The 19,681-nt window shown below is 37.7% G+C and overlaps 1 protein-coding gene across 4 annotated transcripts in view; it reads right to left on the reverse strand.

The window, feature by feature from the left end:
* N4BP2L2 (NEDD4 binding protein 2 like 2) overlaps positions 1–19,681 on the reverse strand; it is a 45,704-nt gene that overhangs the window by 2,413 nt on the left and 23,610 nt on the right. For 2 of the 4 annotated variants that reach the window (XM_017818563.1, XM_017818564.1), the window contains 4 exons: positions 8,519–10,329; positions 6,116–6,201; positions 5,463–5,508; positions 4,220–4,408 (listed from right to left, as the gene is read on the reverse strand). In XM_017818563.1, coding sequence (XP_017674052.1) covers positions 4,248–4,408; positions 5,463–5,508; positions 6,116–6,201; positions 8,519–10,329 — 2,104 coding nt within the window. In that variant the 3' untranslated portion in view covers positions 4,220–4,247. Of the gene's footprint in view, positions 1–4,219; positions 4,409–5,462; positions 5,509–6,115; positions 6,202–8,518; positions 10,330–19,681 lie in introns of those variants that run through there. The other 2 variants (XM_017818565.1, XM_017818566.1) reach the window with 2 other exon arrangements.

The following is a 19,681-nucleotide window of genomic DNA, read 5'->3' on the forward strand; positions in this document are numbered from 1 at the left end:
ATGAATTGTTTACCCTGTTACATTCACTCAGGACCTCACAGACCTCCAAGTTACAGAGTTCATATGAGACACCCACACAACCCAATCCAATGGCTGGTCTTTTCTGAGAGCTCCAGAAACACTGCTGTGGGCAGCTCTTATTCCCCCTAGGTAATTATACTCTCTGCTTAAGTCATTTTTGGGCCAGGTTTTCTGATAAGCATTGAAAAAAGTAGGTGAGGTTTTCTGCTCATAATTCTGTCCACTTTTTTATGCTTCATTTTGTTTACTATTAGTGGTTAAATGTCAAAGGACAGAGAAACTTCTTTTTTTTATTATTATCGTGGTATCAAAGTACCAACTAAAAGAGGTTTGGCCATGGGATGATATTTTCTGTGGCAATACTGGAGGACTGCTTTAGTTTGCTTTGTATCTTCTAGATTAATTTCTTCATGCTAGACAAAAGACAGTCCTGCCTGACCCAGCTATATGTTCCTATTCCTTTGCCTTAGTCCTGCTATCTCATGGACTCTAGATGAGCTCCATGGTCTAGACAAAAAACTTTTTGGACATCTTCATGCATTGGATTATGGAGTTGAACAGCTTCACTCTGACTGCAGAAGCATTGCATGCAGCAATGGGAAGTGCTGGGAATAGCACAGCCAAAGAAAGGAGGAGTGATAACGCACAGCACCAAGAGATTTGTCTCATCAAAGCCACACCCTACCAGGCTGTTGTGGAAGAAGTCTTCCTGCAGGGAATTCCTGAACACTACTCTTTCAAAAAGAAACATGCCAGCTTTTACTTTGCAGTGGTCTTGCAGATAAATGCTTACACTGACATCAGGTTCTGTCTTCTTGTGCTACATTTGTATTGTGTTTGGCACCTGTGAGTCCTTGTCTAAGAAAAACTTACAGGCCCCAAAATAATGCTGTTTTCAATGATCTCAACATTTTTTAAACTGGGAACTCCTGCTTAATCTGCAGAACAAATACTGATGTGCTGCCAATGCTTCAATAAGGAACTCTCACAACAGCTTGAGATTAACCCTGTATTTTCACAGAGGAACACCACCACTGTTCACTCTCCCATTGGAATGAAAACACTCTTACACAACATGAGTACAGAAGAACAATCATCTGGCTAACAGCTTAAGTTGCACTTGGCCAGTAATGCTCAGTTTACTTTCCAATCTGAAGGGACTGAATGATCATATTACCTCGCCATTTATTTCCTATGTTTTTAAAAGTTTTCAGTAGAAATGTCTCAATTTTCTTAGCTTTTTTTTCCCCCTGGAATTTGATGAAATCAAATCCATTTCAACATTTACAGTTGTCCACTTGAGCAGTTTTACAACCACTCTGGGACATCATCCTTGGCGAGTCTGCTTTAATCAAGACAGCAGAGGAGAATTCCCTCATGGTGAGGAAAGACAACCTTATCCCTCAAAACCAGGGGCACCATCAATGAGAAGAACTCACCTGCCTTTTACAGTACCTACTCATGTAGACTTCAGAGGACCACTGGAATACCCACGTGGGTTCTGGCTAGGGGTCTGTGTTACCCTGTATCCTGTGCCTGACTGTGAGCATGATCCGACTGAAAAACCTAAAACATGCTTCTTCCTTTTCATATACTTTTCTTAATTTTTTTAACATCCTACATTTGTATGATTAAAAATCTTAAAAGCAGCCCTTCATCTGAAGGTTTGGTTGCATGGCATGTGGTCCCTGGTATCAGAGCTGACTGACACCCAACCAGGGTGCCCTGCACGTCCTCTCCTTGTATCTGTAGCAGCACAGCCTCGTCTGCTCCCTTGCCACAGCTTTGGCACTGAATTGGGCTTCACAGCTTATCTAAACTTGTCAGTCCAGCAGAAAACTACCCATTTGTTTCCTGCAGGGTTAGCAAGCTAAATTATAGCCTTCATGTCAGCCAGGAAGTGTTGGAGCTGATCTCTGAAGCAGGGCTGGCAGGAAGGGCACTTCACATCTTTGGCAGCAGCAAGCCATTCACGGTCTGAGAAGGCAGATCACAGCTCCAGAGCAGCCTAAACCCATCTGACCTCTGCTGTCTCATCCTCTCCCTCCAACTGCCTTCAGGACTTTCCCTGACTCATTTCAGTTGTTGAACTAAACCAAACCAAAGCAAACACCCCCAAAACCTCCTGACTAACTTCCCTCCTCCTCCCAACACAAAACTCCAACTGAACCACCCTCCTCAGCATTGATTTCCATGACTGAGCCCTGCAGAGAATGTGCAAGACCTTTTCATAAACCAAACACTGACTGAGAGTCTTCTTTCACGGTAAAATTTGCATTGCTTTGATTCTACATTCCTAGAACTAACATAAGCCAATGCAGTAGAGCATTAGACTGCAACACCACGTGACAATCTGGGGGTTAATGACAGCAGACAGTGGCTGGGTCACACATGCACAGGGCTGTGGGTCACTTCTGCTGCACTCACAAGCAGGAGAGGAAGACAAACAATTTTGGAAGTAGCACAGCAAACAGACAAAAGGGGTAAATCTAATGGAAAAAGATAAAGGTTTGGATAATGAGGCAAGATACTCTGCTAGTGTCTGTCTTTCCTTTCTTGTAGCGCACAAAGGCAAAAAAAATAAATTCATGTTAATCACAATTTTCTCCTGGGAAGATAACAGAGCTCTCCATGTCTGTTTCTTTAACATATGAACATTTCAATCAATAACCTGAACATTTCTGGATAGTAGCTTAGGATGCAAACGCCACAGACAGTCAGTACCATAAGCCAAAATCTTGCCTTTAGTGCAATATTATAAATAAGTAACTTCTAAAAATATGTAGCAGGCATAGGGCTAAGTATTTGGTTAGAATTTTTTTAAATTTGCTTAACAAATATTGTAGTATTTGATTATGTAAGAGGACAATATCATGACCAGAAGTTCTTGATGTTATTAATGATCCATCCTGACAGAACCATGTGAGATCAGTGCTGTCTGTACTAAGTGGTTCACAGAGATTCACCTCATCTTCCTATGTCAGTAGATGGTACAGGGTAATCAGCAAATAGCCTGCAATGTCATTTTTGTAATCAATGATATAAAAATGCACATAATCAAATCAAACTCCATTCAAGAGGTTTCAATTCCAACCCAAACTATTCAACTACTTCCTCTCCAACACAAACCTCTACCGTGAAAATTAAAAAACCTGCTAAAACATCAACTTTTGCTTTTATAGCTGTCCCAACACAGTGCACATCCACCTCTTTGACTACTCCAGCCATCAACTCATGCTCAGGTCAGGCACAGGGTGACAAAGACCCCCAACCAGACCCCATGAGGATGATATTTCAATGGTCCTGTGATGTCTGGACAGGAACAATTTAAATTTCAGAATCTGTAATCTTTTTTTCTGGCTCAGTTTGCTCATGGTACAAGTTATTCTATTTCTGTGTACCTGAGTTTCCTAGTTTAAAAGCTACGGATTAATCCATTTTCCATTTTGGAAAGAACAACTGATGGCAAATGACACAGAAGTTAAGCTAGCATTTTCCAGATGGAACCCAAAGTCCTTCCTTCTTATCACAATCTACCCAGAATATATCACATAAACAAGCTGGAGAAACTTTGCCAGGTTACCAAAGGGTTCAAAAATTCACAAGACGAGCAAGAACACAATACTCAGTAGCACACTTTGTCACACCAAATTAAAACATTAATGAAAAATTAACACTTCAATATATCGGAGTCTTATTGTGATGTCCTGCTGCTGATTCTCTACTAAAAAGGAGAGCTGTCACTTTTTCATAACTTGGTGAAATACAGTTTTATTACTCATAAGTGCTCTTGATAATTAGACCTTTAACGAAGGCAGCATTGCTCTCCATGCTAAAGAGATGAGGAAAATAGGACTGTGATGACTCATAACAGATTACACAGTAACCAAACCGGGAATGAAGTCCAGCTCTTAGGCATCCTACCACACAGCTTTTACTTTACCAGGCAGGTTTTAGATTTCAGAGGAAAAAAAAAAAAATCATATGCCTTTAATAACCAAATACTGCCTTTTCATTTCCCCATTCAGGCTTAAAAAAACCCAAACCCAGAACAACCCTCAACTTTAATTGAATTGAAAAACAAGTAATTTGGGGGATACTAATTGCACCTTAAAAGATATAACAAACAATGTTCTTTAGATGTTTTGTCAAATATAAAAAAAAAGAATGAAACACATTCACAAGTGTGACTGATTACCTGTTCATGCAGAATTTAAGGTAGTCAGTCATGATTGATGAAATGCAGCATCCAGACAGCCAGTGCTGGTGCAGGTCATGATGTTCTCTTCTATCATCTCTTGAAACAGCTCCATGCCTGGAAGTGTTTCAGAAGAATCTTGATTATCTTGATGATTTTTATTTAGATCTTCAAGACTAATAATATCATCTGAAAAATAAAGAAATTACAAACTTCAGCCAAAGGCACCTAAAATTATCTTATGTAGTCTGTCATCTCTGTTGTGTCAGGATAGAGTATGTCTAGAATAAGCTTTTATTTCATCAGAATACTCTTGATTCCTCCTTCTAAATATGAAATCTTTCATATTTGTCTCTCATGGAGGGGGGGGGGAGCAGGGAGTGAGAGAGAGCACTCGTGTTTGTGTGTCTATTCCCAATAGAATCTTATGCTTCCTCTCCAAAAACTTCCTTTTTTTCTAAAATTCTCTCCTATTTTAGACAGCAAATTCTAGCAGCTTTCAGGGAGCTACTATTATGTATTTTTAAACTCATATTATGAAACTTCTGAAATTGTTCTACACTAACACGAAAATAATGGAAAACGACAACCAGCAACCTTATTCCATAACCTCCACATTGCAGGAATTCATGCATGCAGAAGTCCAGAGCTTCACATGAACCCTGATACCTCTTACTGCTCAAGGGTGTGACCTCAGGTGCTGTTGACAGCAGCTGAACATGATCCAGCAGTGTGCCCAGGTGGCCAAGAAGGCCAATGGTATCCTGGCCTGTATCAGCAGTAGTGTGGCCAGCAGGACCAGGGCAGTGATTGTATCCCTGTACTGGGCACTGGTGAGGCTGCACCTCAAAGTTTTGGGCTTGTCACTACAAGAACAACATTGAGGTGCTGGAACACGTCCAGAAGATAATCAAACTTTCAGGGAAGTAAAGTCTAAAGAAAGACTTCCTCGTGCTAAACCTTCTTCTGATCTGGAATGGGTAAACTTGAGCTAAGTACTGGATTCATTCCATGTGGGAAACTTTAAAAGGCAAGGAATTACAGCACTTGCATCAGGAAACACAAAGTGACAATTCACAGCAACCATAGCTCTGTCATATCATGTACACATCAACAGTAGCACAAATTCATTTATCACATCCTGGTGCTTTTACACTAACAGGAGTGTTATCAATTATTTGTCATGAAAAACCCTTCAACAAGAAGAATTTTACACAGTTTTTGTATCACAGAATACACTTACCAGTCAAGCTGTTTCCATTCTGCAATCCATTTGCTTTCTCTTTTTCCTAAAATAGATAACAATAGTCCAGCAAAAAGAAGAAAGTATGTGACAAGAGATTTTGTTATTTGGGGAAACAACAAAGTCCATGCTCTTTTCTTATAATCACTAGTTCATTGCATTCACAGGATTTTCCTAATTGCCACTACCAGAAAAATAAAAGCAAACCTTTACAAAGCAACAGCCATGATAAGGGGAAAAAAAGTAATTTGCAGGTTAACACTTTGTAATTGGACAAAGAGAATTAACTTGCTGACAGCCACTCAGAATGACTTCTCTGCTGCAGCTCTAGCAGAGGTAGTGGAGGATGAGATATGCTCAGATGAGGAGAGAAAACATCTGGATGATAGTAGGTTGTACTTAATGAACACAGGTCAGGTCAAGACACAGGTATCAAAGAAATTTTTTTTCCATTTTGAACTACTTTGAAGCTGATCTTTCAAAACCTGAATCCTACCACAGCCTTGAGCTGGTTCTAGAAATATTCAGAGGAGTACATAAATCATCCACCTCCTCATTGTGGATATAAAGCAAATTTACTGACAAATAACTGAGTAATTCCTCTTTGCACCTGAAATATTGGAAAGTCTTCCAAAATCCCCTAAAATTCGTACCTCCACAGAGGTCTTCCACAGTAAATAGATCATCTTTGAAACTTTCCAGTCAAGAGGAACTATAAAATCATCTGGCAACAAGGATTCTGCAGAAGAAAATATTTTTTGCAGTTGAGTGTTCAGATCTCTCCACACCCAAAATATATACTGAATTACAATTTTTGCACACATTATATGTATACCTTTTTTAAAAAAAGCAGATACTTCAACGAGCGAGCAGCAAAGTCAGAATTTAGGATTTCTAGAATCTAAGGCCAGTGCAGAGGAGAGGGAAGAGGGGGAAGGAGATTTGGGTTTGGTTTCTTTATTTAGAGAAATGCTTTCCTACCATACTTTCATTTCCCCCACATACTCCTCCAAAACTAGAAAACAAGACAACTAGAAAGCTCTCAGATGATAAATTAAACAAAATGCAACTCAAGTAAAAACCTTTAAATTTTCAAATGTTTAATTATAGGAATTTGTGCAATATCATTAAAGAAATTACTTTCTAAAATGTTTTAATTCTAACACCGTTAAAGAAGCTGAAAAGAGAGTCTTCATAGGAAAACTGTCTAAAATATATTCTACACTTACATGAGAATCACACGAGAAAGTCAATCAACTAAATGTTCATTTATAAATAACTAAAGACATTTATTTACCAAAATTTTCCCCAACAAAATAATTCAATAAAAATTGACTGCAATTGCCAGTGTTGTAGAACACTACAGTTCAAATGTGTGCATGAATAAATAGTAACCTGTCAATATATAATATGCCACTGAAAAGCACAAGAATTTTTGAAATTGTAGGATAATGATAATCAAAGGAGAACATGGCCAGCCTTCTGCAGACAGTGCATGCAGTTCTGATGGAAAAACTCCAGCAGAGAGCAGTCATAAGCTGGCAGAGCTTCGGAGAGATAGCAAGGTGGGTTGATATTTCTTAAAGGTTATTTCCAAAGGAAGCTCATCTAAATGCCAGATTTTCACCTGTTACTGACTCAGAGAAGAATAACACTAGGTTCACTAACCTACTGATTGTTTCTGAATGCCTGGTTTTGCTTTTTTTCCCCCCCTAGAAGATACCTGTTTTCAAGTCACGGCCAACTCTCTCTAAGATTATGAAATCTAATCACGGATATGAAGATTCACCAAGTTTGGAGAAGAAAAATGTTTTATATGTAACAGTCAAGGATATCAGCAGTACTTCCTTGCTCTGTTTCAGCTCTGTATGTCAAGTTCTTTGGTGTGTGGTGACAGATTTCAGTGAATCAGCACTGCAGGTCCTTTGGGGACCAAGCCAAGTAATACTTCCCACGGTTTGCATCACTCTTCTGGCAGGTGGTATTGCCATCAACATTTACAATAAAAACAAAGAATGCTGAGGTTAGTTTGGCCAGACAAACAGACAAAGGTGCTCCCCAGCTGTCACATGAAAATACATGCTTAACTTTAAATTCTACTGAAACAAACAGATGTAAAGGTCTATGTGCTGAAAAGCTGGTCTGCGTTTTTTAATCCTATTTTTTGGCTAAATGAAAGTTACAGTTTGTCCACTAAATTTGGACCCAAAAATTTGAAGGGTCCAAATGCACAGGGAACATGGCTCTTTCAGTAGGTGCATACACAGCACTGTATCCCAGGGTGATTCCCAATAAAACATGGTTTTGTTGCTGGTTACAGCTTTGTAGGGTTACCTTAGCCTGCAGTACATTTGGAAATGATGGTTGCCACACACAGCTCCTTTGAGGACTGATTGTCTTTTACTTTCCAACTTAAAATGACTAAATTGAAAATACAAAAAATGACAACTGAAGCCCTGGAAGGTGAGTATACAACACTGTGACACTTCTTAACAACGCATGATTAAAAAGAAGGTATTCACTATCAGAAAATGCAACTTGGAAGTTTGGTATTCAATTTCAAATTAACAGATTTTGGGAAATAGGAAACCAGAATGGTTTTATATTTGGAACTATAAATGGAATATAAAAGCAGACATACAACCTTTATATAAGAGCACACATTTTGTAACTTGTTTTCATTTAGTTCTGTAATTAATACAGTAATAAAGTCTTACTCACTAGCATGAATTCAAATGGCAATGAGAGCTTCATACTTCGGATTTAAAGTTAGTAAATTTTTGTTACTAACAAAACTTAAAATACGAGGCCAAACCAAAAGCCGCTTTTGACAGAAACTATCACCAACGTAGCAGTGATTCATTTCAATAGGATTAATATTTAACTAATATCTGCAATAAAAATTATTATTTAATCATAGTCTTTTTGTTTGTTTTTTTGGTTTGGAGGGAGTGCTTTGGGTTCTGTTTGTGGTTTTGAGGGGTTGTGGGATTTTTGGGGTTTGAGTTGCTGTTTTTCTTTTATTTTACGTAGGAGTAGTAAGAAGAGTATTATACCCAGTGGAAGACCCGGAGAACCAAAGAGCTGCACAAGTTGAAAGGCAAATCCTAATGATAAGGGAAGTCCCAGAAAACTGCATTTCACATCCACATCTTGATTATCTTCAAGTTGTGAGGCCTCTGCTAGTTCAGGGTCATCTGCTTCATTCACCTTTTCACTGCAGCTTGCCAATATACTGGAATCTTCTGGATATTCAGAAACAATTTTAACAGAAGACAAAATATCTGGTTGGCCATTTGTAACCTCTGAAGAAACTTGTTCGCTCTCATCCTCTTTTTTATCAACTACCTCTTGGATCTTAAGAGTTGTAGTTTGCTCCTCCTTTGCTCTGGAAGCTACACAAACACTGCAGGAATATTTTGATACAGGAGAACATTGTCCTGAATGAATGTGAGAAATATTGTGTAACAGAGCATCAGCGTCAGGAGTGGGTAAGGAAGAGGTTGCTTCAGTGTCACTGTAAGGTGCAAAATATTCCTGCAATGCAGAGTCCTGTTCATGTGCATTTCCACGGTCCTTGCTTAGGAAGTTCTTTTGCTCCACTTCCAAAACACTTTTTTGGGGAACGTTGTCTTTTACTGGGACTTCCTTCCCTCCCTCTGTATGATCAGCAATCTCTCTTGGTAGGTTAAACTTTGGTGCTAAGTTAACAATTCTCCTGCACCTTTTCCTCTTCAATGTAATTGGTGTAGCATCATTTATTGGAACATTTACTTCACTCGAACACTGCATGAAGGTGGCCCTGGCTTCCACAAGGGAATCAAAGTGCACTTCACCAGCTGGAGATGCAGACATACCATTGCTTATTATGTTGCCAAACTCCTCAGTTTCTGTTTCATAATGGTTTTCCTTTACCAATCCTTCTTTTGACTGATTGCAGTTTAGCTGTGAACTGTTTGTCTGAGTTGGTTTAGGTTTCCTCATTTTTTGGGGTCTTTGTTCACCTACAAATTTATCCTCAGACCAAGGAGAGAGAGAAGCTTGTGTATCAAAGCCCAGCTGCAATTCCTCAGTAGATAAATTAACTGAAAAACAAGCCCAGGCATTAGAGCTAGTCTCTTCTGCTTTTAATGTACCTTTGCCCTCTGTGTTATTATCAGGCACAACATCACGTACCTTTGAATTGTAACACTGAGAGATTTGTTTTTCTTCACTGTTTAAACTTATCAGCTTGGCTTCCAAGTCAGGTTCACATGTAATTTGACATGATTTCGTTTTTTCTTCTATGCTTAACAGTGATGTGTCATTATCCTCAGAGATGCCCTCTGTTTCATGGATAGAATCTTCATCATTGCTTATTTTTAGGAAACTGCTTCTGCAAAGATTTTCTCTGCGCCTTTGATTTGCTTCCTCATCATTGAATGCATTTTTGGTTAGGTTTTCAGTAGAAAAAAGTTTTACATCTATTAAGAGTGAACTGTCACTTTCTACAGGCAATTTGTTTTTCAGTGCACTGTTGGACATCATTGAGACCTCAGGCACAGCAACCAGAAACCTTTCTCTTGAAACCCCTGCAGTTTCTCTTAGGCTTTCATCATCACTGTTAGGCTGCTCTTCACAAACTATTACTGGATCCTCTGGACCTTTGCTGAATGTACACAATGATTTCCTGTTTTCTTCTTCCACATCCTCCTCTTCACTTTCTGATCTGTCCTGGTCACTTGGAGCTGGATAACGATCTACTCCATGTAACATTTTCTTCATAATTTCTGTGTGATTAGTTTCCATTGTTTTGTTTCTTTTTCGCTTTTTCTTCTGCTTTGCTTTTGTCAATGGGTGCCCAGTGATTGTCTTTAAAATTGTCTCCCTAGGTGAAAACAAACAAAAAAATTAAATGTAAACAACTAAATTTGAGTAATAATGTATTCATGGTGATCAACTTGAAGAATAGGTACTTTATGTTAATATGATGATCAAATACAGACTATCTGGGTTTTTTTAATAGATAAGATCTCAGATAAAACCTTCTATTGATTAAACAAATGTACACCTTACAATTCAGGACAATTCCTGAACATTTCAATCCATTTAAATAAACACAGTTGCTATCTCATTAACTTAGCTTTACAAAAGGTATCACAAATCACTGCAAGACCAAACATGTTTCTGAATGTCTTTCTAGCATGATGTTTGAATAATTGATACTAAAGAACTGGTGCTATTCTGAAATTTCATTAAATGTCATGGTGAGCAGAAAGGTACTAAGTGAAGGACACAGTAAGAAAATGTCATCCATTAAGATCAAATACTCAAGTTCAAAATATACTAGCCAAAAATCCAAATAATGTAAAGGTACAGTGACTACACCAACTTTGATATTTACTGTTTGGCATATTACCTGCTTATTCATATGTATTTGGAAAAAATACTTCATATTTTATTATCAACAAAATAATACACTATGGAAAAAATCACAGGGTTTTAGGAAAAATAACACGTTTATTTACAATTAATTTTGTAGCTCTTTTCAGAACATCTTATTTCTTTTGCCTGCATTTCTCATCAAATCTAACAGATAGCAGCCCTTACAGTGACTTCTCTGAAATACTGATGTTGACCTGTCAGCCAGCTAACCCTGAAATGAACACTCAGAAGAAAAACCTAGTCCAGACATCTAACTTCTCCTATTGCAACTCTTCAGAGAGAGATTAGATTTTCAGAGCTAAGTTTGACGGATGAACCTCTCAAAGATCTGCTCCTTTTCTGTAGCCCTTTGTTTGGGATGTTACTTCACAAAATACACTAAAATAAAGCAGTAGCTAGAAGAATTATGGGGTAAAATTAGTTATTTTTTTGTGAATCCATATGTAAAATCACTTGCTGTAAGTGCTGTATTCTGAAATTCTAAAGAGAGAAATAAAACACAAAAAAAAGGGGAGACTGTCCATGTGGAGGGAAAGTCAGTCATTAGGAGGCAACCTAGGAACTAAAGATCACATATGGAAACCTATCCTTACCCTTTATTCATTTTTAAATTTATTAATTGTTGTCTCTTATAAGTTCTTTTTAATTTTAACTCTACAAAGCAAACCCTCCTAATTCTCTGAACGCAAAGGACATCAGCAGCCTTCTCAGCATAACAAAGTTACCTGACTGCAACAGGATTCAAGTCTAGGTGCCTTGATATTGCTGCAGAGAGCACTACAGATCTCCACAGTGATCTTGTTGGAAAGCACACAAAATTTATTGCCTTATAATGGTATCCAAATAAGACATCCTACTAAGAAATGGGATTTCCTTCAGATGTTGGCATTTAAGCCCACATGGTGCTTTCTTCTCAGTAATGAAAACTGACCTCCCCTTTTCCAAACCAGTGTATTTTCGATATGGTGCCCCATAGTTTAAGTGTGGATGTCTATACCACAGACATCTGAAGTTCCTTGTTGAATTCTGCTTACAACATGGTCCCTACTCAGCAACATGCCTCCTATCTCCCCAGAAAAAGAGACACAGAATGCCAAAGTTTTAGGATTGAATAGATCTCATTTGTCTATTGAAATAAATGATATCAAAGCGAAGCATCTGCAACAGTAGTTGGAGATTCTGATATGTACCCCAGACTTGCAGAAATCATATACTAATCACACATCATGCCTTAAACCTTGACATTAACTTCCTTCTTTGGTGAAGACAAGTCCTGACTTGAAAGTGGTTTTAGACAAGGAAATTCACTGAAGTTTTCAGAACCAAAAACCCCATTACCAGTGAAATAAAAAATAACGTTCAAATTTTAACTGGTTTTAATGGAGTGGGGAATAAAACATCACACCTGTGCACCAATTCCAAGAAGAATTTATTGTTGTATCTAAAAGTCCTCTGCTGCCAGAGGACTGCAGAAATGACAACCAAATTACCAATGTCAGCACTGGCTCAGGAAAGGAACGAACTTCTCCAGTCTTGGTATTCCCGGATGTGAATTTGTGCTGTTGCTGATAGAAGCAAACTTCTCTTAATATTCATTCAAGCATGTTTCTCGTGTCTAACCTCTAACACATCTGACAACACTTTCAGGAAAATGCTGACAAAACTTAGGCTGGGATGTCACATCAAAAGGTATTGCAGAAATGCGGGAAAGAATCTTAAAGGTCAGCTTATTTACTCTCCTCACTACTAATTCTGAATAGGAAGGGAAAACTATACTGAACACAATTCACTTTAGAATGCAAAACCGGCAAAAATATATCCAAAGTATGGGAGAAGAATCCCCAAGATGATCCAGAGAAATTAACAGCTATTACTGCATTGAAATTGTTGTATGTCAAAATAACAACAAATGCAAATGTTGATCCAGGATGATAATTTAGCATATGTAGCTACGACCTTCATTAGTGACATTCAACAGTTCATCATTAATACAACTACGTCATTTCTATGCTTTGGAAACATGGAGGTTTTATAGCAGTTCAGGAAGATTAGTTTTCTAAAGATCTGAATTTCCTAAAGAAAGGCCTAAAGCAAAAAGGAAACTGATGAACTATTACATGTAGAATAAAAAAAAAGTATTATTCTTCATGTTTCCAGGTAACCCTTTTTCCCCAACTGATTCCTAGAAAATACTACTCCAAAGAAATACTCTGGCACCATGATGGCATAGCTAAAATTTCCTGCTTGGGGTGAAACCCAGTATCATGTTAAGGTTTCTGCATTTAATGAAGCAGATTGTCTACTAGTTTTCTTTACATTTGTCTCAATTCCTTCTCTTTTAGTACACCTACATACCTTTAGAGTATTTTCCTTATTGTAAAACCATATAGCACACAAACACTGAGAAAATTCAAGAACCAGCATACACACAGACATCACTTCTTTACAGAGGCATTTGCAAATGAGTTGTTTTCAAACCCATAAAACACAGGCAAAAGGGTAAAGAAAAAAAAGTGCTGTTTCAGATGATATTTAAATTCTGCTACATTTACAAAACTGTCTAGTAATAAAAAGACCTGAAAAAAAGTAATAGTATCTTTGTTCAAATAGGAATTCCCATTCTGTAACAACACTTGGAAATTTCTTAGTCTACTGTTTAGACAATATTAAAAGCTTTTTGCCATAACTCTGTTACGTGTGACTTCTAGGTTGTAACCTACTGCTCACAGTAGCACTGACCATCTTGACTGAGAGTCAGTGCTCAGATGATGCTCTTTACTGGAGAAACAAATGCACTCTCACAACCACTGAGGCAGAACATGCAAAGTAATGAATCTAAAGCAGTCAGTCACATGAGGCTGAAAAAAGGCAAAACCAGAAGAGTTACTTATTTGCAGTTGTACAGACTTCAGCTCTAGCATGCATCTAAGCTGATGTCTGCTTGATATAAAAAATGCCTGCAGTCACTCCTGTAATGAAATATAGGATAGAATCATAAATTCATCTAGGTTGGAAAAGACCTCTAAGATCATCAAGTCCAACTACTAACTCGGAACTGCCAAGTCCACCACTAAACCATGTCCCCAAGTGCCACATCTACATGTCTTTTAAATACCTCTAGGGATGGTGACTCCACCACTTCCCTGGGCAGCCAGTTCCAAAGCCTGAACACTCTCTCAGTAATGTTTCCTAATAACCTAGCAATATAAGGGAACTGATAAATTTAAAACCCAATTCTAGATGACATTTAGCAATGAGGCACATGCTCTTTCAGAAATCTATGTTATCATTAATCTACAAAGTCTCTGGAGTGGGTTTTCAACATAAAAATTGCAGTAGAGCAGCTTATATAAAATAGCATTTACTGGGATACACTTTATCTTCTCCACTTGATAAGTCCAAGTACATTGCTGAATTCCTTGTGACCTAATTTTACTTCAGCAACAACCAGAAACCAAAGTTATAATTTTGGAATAACAAAAAAAAGCCAAGGTACCAGCCTTTTTGTTACATATCTTCTTTAATACTGAAATGAGTGATAAAATATCTAATTCCTCAAACCAAATGGAATATTGCTATCAGGTGATCAAGCAAGTAGAAAAAACCACGTAACTTGCCAGCATTACTGGGCTTCCTAAAAGCTGAAATTCCATTAGACAACTAAGCATTCAGCTTAGCACTTTGTTGCTGAAGAAACAGACTTTGTCACCCTTTCCTACTTTGTTCCAGATGTTGCCCTTGCACTTCCACTAGTTTTTTTTGCTGGCTCTACCACTCTCCTTGTGGGTGGATTCACCTGCCCGACCCTGCATCAAAAGAAAACAACTGCGTACTTTGTTGTTGTGCTCATGTAACTTAGTAAAGCAAGAAGTAAAAGAAGTGTCTAGTTAAGACAAAGGAAGTGGCAAGTGACTACTTCCAGCAGCAACATGTCAGGTTGCCTCACAACAAGGAAATTCAGCACAAATTATTTGTAAGAAATGTTTAAACTTTACAGTGTTGCAAATTAATTCCTTCCACCCCAAATCAGTAAAGATCCTACTAACCAGATTTGACCCAAGGTATCTCAGCATTTATTATTCTTTTGTCTTTCAACAGCATTACCACTGGTGGTGAGACTTAAATACCTTCATAAAATGTGCTCATCTATCACAACGCTCAAAGAGCTGCTCCAATCTTTATATTTTATACAAGATTGATGTGTATACAGTTCTGTGCAATGTATAATCAGCTATCAGACTGCTGCCCTGTTATAGTCCAGACACAAGAGATATTGATGAAGAAAGTACACAGAGAATAACAAACAGTCGGTTTGATTAAAGCATGCTTTTAGAAGCTGTTAATTTAATCAAATACATGGCAAAGTGCAAGCACTTCACTTTTCAAAGTAAAAAAGCAAACAATGCACCCATCCAAACCCCCACATTCCTGAGGTGTTAGTAACAGCAGTTTGGTTCTAAATGACAAGCTGTTCACTCCATAAAAATTTCAGGTGGGGTGACCTTACTGATCTTTCTCCTGCCCAGTTCTTGAAAGTCATAAATATCTTCTGATTGAAATGTCCTGTTTTGGCTCCTTAGTCTTAGACTACATGGATCAACATTAAGGAAATTGATCCCAAATATACTGTCTGACATATACTACATGTGCATTGAACACACTTGTGCCCAGTATCAAACATCCACTTTCCAAACAAGAGAAACAACTCAAAAGCTGCTTCAACCTAATTTATAGGTTATATAAATATCTCAAATATCTCACCTGACACAATTCAAGAATTTGAGAAAAGAAACAAAACAAAACAATGCCCCCAGCATTAGATGCACTGATGGATGCTAACAGATGGAGAAGAGGCACCATTTTTAGTTTGACTGGATTTTTCTGCACCATTAAGTATGGCTCAATGTTAAAAGGCAGGTTAAGAAGGAGAAAAAAAGGGCAACATGAAACACTCCAAGTGATCTGAATCCATCTTAAGGGGATGTACTTACAATACAGAGAAGAAACTGCAGCTTCATCATCAGCCTTCTTCCCCATGAAGGCTCATAGAATCGGTTTTCATTTAAGTTCTATCAACATTCAGTCCTTTCAAAATAACATGATGGACACAGATGACAATGTTATGCACTGGAAGTACAGTACGAATCATCTTGCCAAGTTTGATGACATCAGTTCTATTACTTGATGATACCAGCTAAATAACCTGATTGAAATTAATCCAGGCTAGACAAGAAATATGCTGCTTTGAGAAGAAGTTTGGAGAAATAGGAACTACAGTCAAATTTGCACTGGTTAATAGTTTGGTGTAACCTGCTGTGCTTTCTACTGATATAGACAGTTCTATGTGAGATTTTAAGGAACATTTTCAAAAATCTGTAATGGGATACAAATATCCCACCTTCCCAGGTAATTATCTGTTTCAGATTTTCACTAACTTCTGGACAAACTACAGCACTACTGCATACAGGATATGAATCAGTAAGTTCTCACTAAATCTTAAGCACCCTCCTTTCACAGCACTGGAGCACACTTTACACACCACATCCTACAAAGCTGGTGGCCCAGGCTGACAACAATGAAGGACACAGGTGAAGACTGCGACTGACCAGACAAACACCATCCACTGCAAATGCAAAGCCTATTTGCCTACTGACCAATTCACAGCTATTGAAAAAGGAGTAATAATTAACTTTAAAAACCTAACATTTTCTTTCTAAATGAACAACAGAGTTGCTTTTAGATATATAAAATATCGCACAATGTATATATAATCCAACCAGCTCAAATACAAGACGGTATTGAATCTTAGTGGATCCTTTCTTTTAGGAGAAACAAAACCTACATTCAAAAATTAACTCCTGTGAACCACCTGTCATAGTTTGATCCATTTTTCAGTTTCTCTCCCTCACAAATCTACTGTTTTCCAGGTATCTGCTTATGCAATTCCACTCAAGAAGCTCTACCCAGGAAAAGGCAATTTACTGAGGCTCTCATGAGGCTGTGAAATACATCCTGTCCTAAAATGTGGTTCACAAAAAAGATAGCATTTCCAGATCCTACTTCCTAAAACATCCTCATTGTGTATTTTGGTCATTATAGAGTTACTTTAAAAATAAATAAATAAATATTTTAACCAGAAAATAACCTGTATACTGTGATACAACATCCTAGTACCTGAACATAGATCACAGCCATCATAACCAGATGTAGAGATAAGCAAGTACAACAAAAGGGTTTTAAAAGCCAAAATTAGATTTACAGGGAAGTGTTGACCTTTCTTGCCAAGGCACATTCACATCCAAACCAAATGTAAAATGAAATTTGAGACAAGACACAAGCAACCAAAGCTGAAGGAAAATATGGGTGGGAGAGTAAGGAAGCAACAAGGGTATAATGAGAACAGAATGAAATATGTGGAGATATGTAATAAGCTATTTTCTGTTAGGAACATCCAATGTAAGATGACTGATTTTTGCCGTATTTAAAATAGTTTCAATTAACAAAATTGTAGCAAAGACTCATAACTAAATATCCACCAAAGTAGGGCTGTAATTCTGGAACAGAAGAATAAGTTTTGAAAACTCAGAGGATGCTGCAAACTTAAGGAGGAAAAAAGGTATAAAGAAAAATATATTGCATGACAAAATATTACTTTTAACAAAACAAGAAAAAAATTCAAAAGGACAGCTTGTGGGGAGGGGTACTATGTACTCAGTTTTTAAATCTGCATGAGTTTGAACTGAGGCATTTAAAAAATAGAGAATAAGGTGTAGCTCTCCACACAACTTTTAAATAAAGAAAGAAAAGGGAAGGGGGAGATGAATCCAGAGTTACGAAGACAATTGTAGTAACCAAATACATGGCACTCAGGTGAGAAAAATGCAGTTCAAGAATAAAGAGAAAAGGGGGGGGAAAAGTTACAAGAGGAAAACAGTAAAAGAAAACAGTATCAGCAAATATTAAATAACCAGCCTCTAACCTGGATTATAGCAACATGAAAATTCAAATACTTGTAACCACAGACAATGTTGCTATTCAGAACATTTGCTACACCTGTTGCACTAATTCTGTGCATCTCAAATACTCTATGAAATATTGAGAACTACACATGATTCAGTTCTAATACACATTTCCTGGAAGGTATTACACCTTTCTCAACAAATCTCCGTACTTGGCCATACTTGCATCCAAATTTCACTATTTCTCCATACTACACTTTGGTATTAACTCATTTCCCTTTTTAAATATCTTTCACCAAAAAGAGTACAGTTGCACAAAAGACATGATGAATTATCCTTTAACGGTACTTTTTGCAAAACAGCCCTGTATTATTCCAGAGTGTTGGGGATGAATAGATGCAGAAAACTGTCTTTCAATTTTTCAGTGTAGTAAATGTCAATAGAAATATGTCTTCGGACAGAAAATAATAAAATGACTTTAGATAAACACTAATATATGCTAATATTTTCTAAGTCTGGAAAGACAATACAGCTAACAAGACACAAGCAACCATTGACACTGCCCAAAAAGGGAAAAAGGAGGATCAGCTACAGGTGTTATCGGGAACCTTCAAGCAACTCTGCCAATACAGCTATGAAACAACATAACCAGAATAAACAGTTCAGCCATTTTTGCTGCTACAGTTAAAGCTAGAAACTTAGTGCCCATCTGAGAACAAGAACAGCATCACAGCCTGCATCCAACACCCTGAAACCAGGCAGCACTTCTCTTAGTGATTTAGGAGTCTTCTCTGATAAGTAAAAGCTAACTCTCTGATACTGTGGGCACTGCTCTCACTACATCCTTTGTAACAGAGTAATTTATGCCAGAAAGCGCCTCTGGAGGTCCAATATCTGCTCAAGGCAATACTGAGATATCTCATTGCTCAGTGTCTTGCCCAGACAAGTTTTGAATACTCCCAGGATGGAGATTACACAACCTAGTATCCAATGTGAATTTTCCATGTTGCAATCTCCAACCTTTGCTTTTCACCTAAAAGGAGCCTGGCTCCATCTTTGTACTCTCCACTTAGATAGGTGACAACAGTATTAATCTGCCTTAACTACAGCCTTTTCTGTTCTTAAAACTGAACAGTACATTTCTCCTAGTTTAACCTTGTATATCAGGTGCTCCAGGCCCTGGCCATCCTCTGCTTAACTCACTTCAGTATGTCCCATTTTACTTGTACCAGTGAGCTCAAAGTCTGACATACTCAATAAAGGCACCACAAACTAATCAGACGAGACAAACTCATTTCATCTCTTTACAGCTCAACTCCCTACACAGCAGTAGAATTTAAAACAGTTAGCTAACTTTACTCACAAAAAAGGTCTCCTAGGACCTAGACCCAGGACCAAAAAGGGCATCTAAGTTAACTATTAGAACTGAGAATTCAGTCTAGACTGCAGGAACAAAGCAGTAACAGAATGAAATATAAATGCTCTGACTTCTACGTATTACATACACAGAATTCCATTCATAATCCTATATATAATGAATTTTTGCTGCATAGCCATAAGCACAGTCTTCATAAAGTGAAGAAGAATGCTAAATATTCATTGAATATTTAGCACATGTACCAAACGGTTGCAAAGAGCCACAAATGATGCTCCAAACGTGTTTCCCTTGTGTGCTTCAGGTAAAAGATCTATGTCTGTACTTTTGTTGTCAAGGTGCCTGTAAAGCAGTGTATTCCTCTTAGAAGCAATCAGGAAAAATGCTAAATGGGGGGAAAGTAATACAGTCAATCCAGCCTTAAGTCAGGTTCACAAGCCTTCAGAAACTATTAATGGTTA

The sequence above is a fragment of the Lepidothrix coronata genome, unplaced genomic scaffold (assembly GCF_001604755.1).
Source record: "Lepidothrix coronata isolate B3197 unplaced genomic scaffold, Lepidothrix_coronata-1.0 Scaffold69, whole genome shotgun sequence".
Taxonomy (NCBI): domain Eukaryota; kingdom Metazoa; phylum Chordata; class Aves; order Passeriformes; family Pipridae; genus Lepidothrix; species Lepidothrix coronata.